Consider the following 8,128-nt stretch of genomic DNA (forward strand, 5'->3'; position numbering starts at 1 on the left):
AAATATCACAAATCACACTGTTGCTCCCGTGACACAAAACATCAGCACTTTTGGTTTCCAGATCTTTCTTTTTTTTCTTTCAAATTTCATTCTCTTCCTTTCTGAGTTTTGCTCACATCTGACCCATATGTTCTCAATTACCTTCCTCTGGCCCACATTGTCAGTCTGGTATTTCCTCCATCCCTCCTTCCCTCCCTCTGTCTATCCCCCCTTCCTTTATCCATTTGGTCTCTTGATTCCTTCTCCATCAGTTCTTCTATCAGTGAATTCCTCTTATTATAACTCCCTCTTTTTTCCACTCACTCTTCTCCTTCCATTATTCCCACGTTAGTCACTGTCCTTGTTGTTGCATCCTACACAATCCTCCAACCTCCATCCTAGCATTTAAAGCTTCACTCCATATTACGTGAGTAGCCTCGTGACTGTTGAACATAACGATAAAGAGGAAAATCAGATGGTTTTATTTTCATTTTTCATTTTTTTATCCACGGACATCACTGTTTTTTCCATAAGTTTTGGAAAATATCCTGCACGCTGAAAATCTATCACAGCCTGAAGGGCTGCAAATAAAGATTATAATCAATCATCCGTTGGGTTAGTTTACTTGTCATTCTGTCTATAAAATTGGGGAGGAAAAAAACTGGAAAATTATCATTGTTGTGTCCAAGACCGCAAAATGACAACACCCACAGCTGTTCTGTTTCTGACACAAACCAAAGATTCTTATTTTCTAGAAAGGTGGAGCCAGCTCACACTGTGTTACAGGAAATGCATATTGATATGGGATATTATAGGAATTCATGAAACCTGTTGGCCACACCCACTTTTTGTTTGATTTGTGATCTTCAGTTTTAAATGTGCCGTTAGAATGTTGAAAAAAAGCTCCAGGATCATGAGGTTCTTGTTTTGTTTTGTGGCCCGCAGTAGAAAAACAGCTCTAGAAAAAAAGACAATTGATTTTTCTGTTTGCAATCTTTGTCAGCAAGAGGTCAGAATATTTCGTCCAAATTCAAGAAGATGTAATCACATATTACTACTAAAAGAGGGACGGATTGATGAAATATTGAATGAATTATAATATTTTGGCACTATATATTGTGCAGTATATAAACCACATTCTTATGTATCCATGTGTGTTAGGAAAGGACTGGAAAATCATTTGCGTCTGTATGTTTTTTGATTGGCCCTTAAGGCTTTAGAGTCAATGAAATTACCAACAGTTGTTCATCATTGGTCATTTTATATGTAACAATATGCTGATGATCTATTATTATTAGTAACAAAAGTACCTTATTTTTGCCAAAACGTTAGTGACCATTGGCTAGCTACACAATCCTAAATATGGCAGAAATATCTAGATATGACCTCAAAGTCTTGAAACATACTTTTGGTTTGGATTTATATCATTTTAAATATACCAAGAAACGTTCCGAAAACGAAGAAAAATGTGCCATTGTTTGCAGACCCTGCTGTGGGCGTGGCCTGTAATATTACAGTCAGGCATGGATGATGAAGCATATTGTTTTCTTTGAAATAAGAAACAATGTCGCTTTGCGTGGGCTGCTTTTTGTAACCATCGTCTTGTGCCTCAGTGACATTGTGTCAAAAAATGTGCTCATCCTTGAATTTCCTTTTTTTTTTTTTGCTGAGCTCAACAGAGCCCTTACCCAGAAAGCAGCTGACTTCGTGGCCTTCCATGCCTCGAAACTGAATCACCCTCTGATTAAGTCCGTTCGTACACAGCTTCCTAAAAGTGCCTTTGTTCTGCCTCTCGCTCCCCTCACCCTTCTGATCCCTACCCTGACAATATCTTAATGCAGTAGAGTTGAGTCTAAAATAGAGGCAGGAAATACAACAAGTGCAACTCTGTATCGTGCCGAGATGCTGTAAGTTTCAGTTTGAATGTTTCTTACCACTTCATGCGCGAAAAACAGTAGATGCGTCTGAAATTAAATGTGCAACTCTCGTCAAAGTGTTTCACACTTTACCTCCTGTTGCTGCGAAAAACAGTAGATGCGTCTGAAGTGTTTCACACTTTACCTCCTGTTGCACCAGTGCAGCCGATGACTAAGAAGTATGGTAAGAAGGTGATCTGAGAAAAGAAGTCATCATGAACAGTAAAAGGGCACGGAAAGAGAAGTCAACATGTCCATAGATGGGAAGAACACACGGGCACCATTTTATAACTTTAAAAAACGAGCTTCGACTGCAGTAGACCAGCTGGCCTCAACTTTTTTTTAACACCCAGACTGATGGAGAGAGGGAGCAGGCACCTCTTCTAGCTAAAATATATTTCGTAGAAAGTAAAGATTATTTATAAAACTGTGCCAAGAATTACAGTACCTTGTTATTTGCATCCAGTACTAAGGTATTCAAATATATTAAGATATCCACGTTTTTATTTTGAGCATGGTGGGTTCATGCTAGTCTATTCAAAGTAGGGCCAGGACAGTTCTCTTATTCACACTGAAACGTGACGTGCACATACAGTACACTCGTACCAAATTAATTTTTGCTATAAATGCATGGTGTGTTACTTTGTATTTTCCAAATGCGTTGAGGGTCAAATGGTAACACAGGGCAACTCAAACTTACCCAAGTTGATGCTTCCAGCAACTTTACAGCGCGGCTGTTGTGTAACGGACGTAAGCAATATTTTGTAGGTCGGTTGTTTGGGAGAGCTACGTTTTTTCAGGAAACACTTTTCTGGCTGTGCAGACTCTGTGGAGCCATTTTACTATGTTTACATCAATAAATGCCATGGCTTTAAATGTTTATTGGCCCAAACACAGGTCAAAAGTTTTTTTTTTTGCGTGATATTTACTCACATAAAATATCTAAAATGGCCGAATCCCTGTTGCTGTTATGTTTTCAAGACTCATCATCAAATTTGGCTAAGTATCGAACAATGAATTAATATGGCAGTGACAGTGAGACGCAACATTGGTGAGGCTTTTGTCCTAAGAGCAGGGAGACTCTGATAAGTGAACAGAATCGAGGGGAGAAGATGGGCCCCCACTGGCCCGTCTCACTGATGAGGACGAGGGATTGAGGAATGCAAAAGAGAAAGACAGTAGAGACAGAACGAGGACCATAACAAGGGCCAGTCGCAGACAGGATACGACAGGGACTGGAGAAAGGGAAGGAAGACATTCTGAAGTTGTCAGAGGAAACTCAGTCAGGAAGTGAAAGAGAAAAAGTAAGAAGAATAGAAATTGGTCAGGAGAGGGGTCTTTGTCAAGAGAGAGGTGGATAAGAGGGAGGAAGAAAACAGGAACAGAGTTAGAATGCCTCACTTGTCTCTGTTTCCTGTCTCCCTCGAGTGGGCTCCTCTGATTGGTTACTTAAGACACTAAACACTAAATGTTACATCTAAACAGGCACTCGTGACCAAAATAAAATGGAGGAACACAACAAATATCTAAAACAAACAACCCTTTGACAAAAGGTGTGTTGCGTTAGCCCGGAAATGTATATAATTTTGCTCATGAATTAGTTAGCCAATTTAATAGCCGATGAAACATTTAGTCACAAAGCATTACAAATTAGATAGGGAACTTGGAAATTGTTACACATTGGCCAAAAGGTATTAAAAACTATGCTAAGTTGAGCCTAAATTTGGTAGAAATTCAACAATAATTCAATTATTTTGTAAAATTCAATTTAAGTTGAGTTTTTCTAGTGAGCAAAGGTCAGAAATAGGTACAACAGCAGCAACAATGTAAATCTGAAAATAGTACTTGCTACTACTGTTACTGTTCAGCGGTTTACCTCCAACGGAAGACTCTCTGAGGTTTGTTGGATGAGTTAGTCTCATGTTTCCGTGTCTGACATCATAAGGAAAACAACAGACCACATTTCTGCTCCTGCTTTGCATCATTTTTACTATTTCACAGAAAGAGGGAAGCTGCAGATCCCAACCTGATCCGCTGCAGTCTGAAACCCACAGTACTAACTCACAGAGCTGTCAGGTTCTGGCCGTGAAGTTTTACTACTTTTATAATGTATTTATTTGTAAGAAAATGGAAGCCGTTTTCTCTTTTGGTTCTTTCTAACCCGTTTCTTCTGGGTGTTCCTGTTCCAGGTGGGAGACAAGGTGATGGTTCTGAGCCGCTTCGGGCTGTGGCAGGAGGTGGCGGTGGTACCTGCCAACCACACCTTCCTCATCCCTGAGGGCATGAGCTTCGAGGAGGCAGCGGCTCTTCCTGTCAACTACATCACCGCTTACATGATGCTGTTTGACTTTGGCAACTTGCGACCCAACCAGAGCATCCTCATCCATGCCGCTGCAGGTGAGGAGGCGAAAACACACTCCCACTCACACACAGATCAACTGTATATGGAGAAATATAATGTCCAACATCTGGGCCTGGAGCCAGTCATCACACTTTAAAGGGGTTTTGGTCACTTCCTTGTTTAATAAAATAGATTTTTCATGACTTCTTATCAGGCTAAAAAAAAAAAAATCTAAACCCTTTTTAACCTTTAGATATATGTATTTACAGCAGGCTGGGTTTCCCAGGGCAAGTTTATGAATTTACCAACTTTAAGCAATTATATAAAAATATTTTATATAACACTTTCTTATTTTGTGGTATATAATTATTCCATCCTGACTTGTTATTTATTTGTCTTATCACTCAGTGCCTCTGATGTCAAGCTATTTTTTGTTACATTTAGTCATTTTCTGCTAACATCCCATATGCTAACGTCTGGCTAACATTGTCCAACTTATTCAGTGACATCTGGGAGTGACTGAAGCCACTTGGATGATAAAAAACGTTTATCTACTTCTGCCAAAATAACAAATATAGAAGCTTAGACAATATGCTAAATCACACAGGGACACGTGGAACATAATGGAGGTTGTGTGTTTGTGTTATCAAACCTGGCTGTGCTTCATTTCTGTTGTTGCTTTTAATAACGCAGTGAGCTTATATAATGAAAAAAAAAAAAAGCACAATGAAGAGCGCAAAAGGAATTGTTTTCCAGTTTCCTTCAGCCTGACTGAAGGATTGGCAACTCAGACGTCACAGTGCTGTAATGCTGTGAGTGAAGAGAAAACACATTTAATCATTCGTCATTGTACAGCTGCAGAATAACATCCCTGCAGAAGGTAGTCACGGACACAATGTGTCTGGGCAGAGATATAAAGTTCAGTATCATCTGCAGAAACTCACTGTTTCTCGCAGCAGGGCTGTTTTCTGATACGGAGGAAACACTGTGACACTTTTATCAAACTTCCTCTTTCTCTGCGCCTGTTGTTTGTACAATTCCATTGACAACAAAACACGGCTGTTGGAGAGGGTCCTTCTGTAAATGCCAGACGTTGATGCTGTCGGTTGAAAACTGCAGCACCTGCCACCTGGACTGAAGGGTCCGGGTTCACAGTGAGGAGAGAGCTGGGAGACTGGGACTGAGGGAGTAAAAGCACATGTTTTGGGGTGGGATAGAGATGCATTCAGCCTGGGAGCACTGGATTCTGTTGTGTTTATGTAATCAAGTCCAGCCAGCTGGAGGAAATGCACACCGGATTAGGAACACATTTACATTTTTTTTTGGTTGTAATTCCTTTCTATAAAATACAAAGGAGACAAGAATATAAAAAATGACATAGAAATACAACTGATGTTTAAGTTAGAATTCCAAAGTTCTGAGGACAATAATGTGTTTTATATTTGAAAAATTAAAGGCTGAATTAGATTAGATTAAATTACATTTATTATTATTATTACTGTTTTCTGTTTCATCACAGGGGCCACATATAGAGATAGACAACCATCAACTCTCACATTTTAGTCCATTAGTTGTTCAATTAATCTAATCCCTAATCTGCATGTTCTTGGACTATGGTTAGAAACTGGAGAACCAGTGTTCATGTTCACATTGGGAGAACGTGTTAACGTTATACAAAAATCAAGGATTGAACCAGCCTTTTTTTTTTTTTTTTTTTTTGTGGTAAGGCAAGTTTGCTAACCACTTGGACCACTGTGTGGCTCAAGAAAAAACTCAGACTTCTGATATTTCTTTCCAGACCTAAGATCTTTTACTGGAATTCAAAGTTAGGTCAGATATTATGTGATATAAACAGAAATTTAAGAAAACTCTTAGAGTCAGATTCCAGCTTCTTCCTCTTTATGGTAAGGTGAAAGTTAAAAAAACAAATCTCTTCTCTCTTTTCCTAAAACTGATGTACACTTTTTTTATATTTCCCCTTCTCACTGTTTTAAAGTCAGAAAAGCATCCGTCCACATGTGGGACGAGTGTGTGGGTGTCGGCAACCGACTCAGAAATATGAGTCCAAAGCTTAAGTTCTCGCTGGAGGATAAAAAACTGACCACAGAGTTTTGGCCAGCAGTGGACCCAGGTGGACATGTCCCATGGATTTCAGACACTGATACTGAAACACTGCACTTGTGTTATTAAAAAAGCAGTTTTCCCAGAGCTGTGTGACAGCTAACACATTCATAGTTGTGGGCTTTTTGGTCAGAGTGGAATCCCAAATGTTTGCATACACAGTGTCAGAGTGGGTGTCACTCACGCCTGTGAAGACACTCATCATCTGAGGTTTTTAGTGTGTTTGCTACAGCAGGAAGCCTGCCTGTGGACGTGTGGTGGAAGACACTTTTTACCGCCGGTTCGGTTCAGGCGGCGTCTCTGGTTTCCCGGGGCAGGCTGCCATGTCTCGCCAGAGGTCCAGCCATCGGGATAATAAAAGCACATAACTGAGGCAATGACAAAAACATTTGCTCACCAGTCCTCTGGCCTGTCACTCTCTGTATATGGGAATGATTAGCACGTAATGCATAGGCACTTGTTTTTGTTATTGACTCAGGACCATCTCTGACAATGTAAATGGTTCTTACGGTTAGCATTAGCACTAATAGGAATCAAAACCTGGTCTTAATAAAGAAAAACTTTAAAGGACAGGGATTAAGAGATGTAGAAATAAATAAAGTTAAACAAAGAGTTTAATGAACACATGTTCCCCAGGGCTTGGTCTGCACGACAGTTGAATTGTGACTCAAACCTTCAAAGAATATACAGCAATAAAAAATACGGGGGCTCCTTAATGTCTGAGCTCTCTTCCTACGATGCAACGTAACTCAATTTTTGCCATAAGTCGGAACTCACGTTGTACATCAGTACCTATGTCACTGATGTATGCTAACACAGTGGTAACATCATAATCTAGGACGAGAAGAGTCGGACTTACGGCTGGGAGACAAAACGAAGGGCAAAAATTCCCCCCAAAAAACAAACACAAACCACAGAAAGCAAATGTAGAACAATTCAAAGTACGGCGTACAACAAGCGGATGTAAACAAAGCCGTCTTCCATGTATAGCGCCGCATGATAGCGTGTTCATCCGCTACGCTCACAACTAGTTGCAGTTCTTTCTTATGTACGTCAGAAACAAGACTTTCTTAATAAATTAATGGGAGGCAACAATGTCAAACAAAGTTTTTCTGACATAACAGAATTGCTAATCAAACCAAAATCCAGATTAAACTCAAGTATAGATACTACTAGAACATGGGAGACAGGGAAATGGTAGCAGGTGCTGTGGGACAAATGAGAAGTATTTGAATGTAGTGCATCGGGATACAGCGCCTTCCGTTGAATCCTTTGATTATGAAACACGCAGTAAGAAGTGTTGCGCTGCAGTTTAATCCTTCCCACAGCTTGAGGAGCACACGCCCAGTTTCACCACACAGAGTATTAGCCCGTCGTTACTGTACCTCACACTGTCTCGCAGGGCTTCCCATGAAGCAGCGTTTCCAAACACACGGCGCTGTGTGTATCAGACGTGCCTCCACAAGCATGCCTGCCAGGCCAGTTTATGTTGAGGAAACATAAATCTGTGATAAATGTGTTGATGTGAAGCTGATATACGGCAGCTTGATTTATTCCACTGCGGGCTATAAAGTCAACAGCTTCTGATACAGCGACCATATGCATTTCAGTGATGCTCTATGTCCATAAATCCTTCCATTCTCACATATTTGTAGTCTATACTGGAGAAGCTTCTTCTCATCGCGCAAAAGTCATAGTTGAGTGGTGTATTTGTCTGATATATCACTGGTGGTTTCACTCAGAGAAGAAGAAAAGCAGGTGTGTTTTCACT

At 40.2% G+C, this 8,128-nt stretch overlaps 1 protein-coding gene and 1 long non-coding RNA gene across 3 annotated transcripts in view; one reads left to right on the forward strand and one right to left on the reverse strand.

Annotated features, from left to right (window-relative positions):
* Positions 1-8,128, forward strand: part of vat1 (vesicle amine transport 1) — a 31,417-nt gene that overhangs the window by 5,822 nt on the left and 17,467 nt on the right. For both annotated transcript variants that reach the window (XM_017040798.2, XM_025064641.1), the window contains exon 3: positions 4,085-4,292. In XM_017040798.2, coding sequence (XP_016896287.1) covers positions 4,085-4,292 — 208 coding nt within the window. The remainder of the gene's footprint in view (positions 1-4,084; positions 4,293-8,128) is intronic.
* LOC112488430 (uncharacterized) lies at positions 1,632-4,077 on the reverse strand. The gene is made up of 2 exons (XR_003052458.1): positions 2,041-4,077; positions 1,632-1,988 (listed from the first exon to the last, which is right to left on the reverse strand). It is a non-coding gene; the product is annotated as an uncharacterized LOC112488430 (long non-coding RNA).

The sequence above is a fragment of the Cynoglossus semilaevis genome, chromosome 17 (assembly GCF_000523025.1).
Source record: "Cynoglossus semilaevis isolate Cse_v1.0 chromosome 17, Cse_v1.0, whole genome shotgun sequence".
Lineage (NCBI taxonomy): Eukaryota > Metazoa > Chordata > Actinopteri > Pleuronectiformes > Cynoglossidae > Cynoglossus > Cynoglossus semilaevis.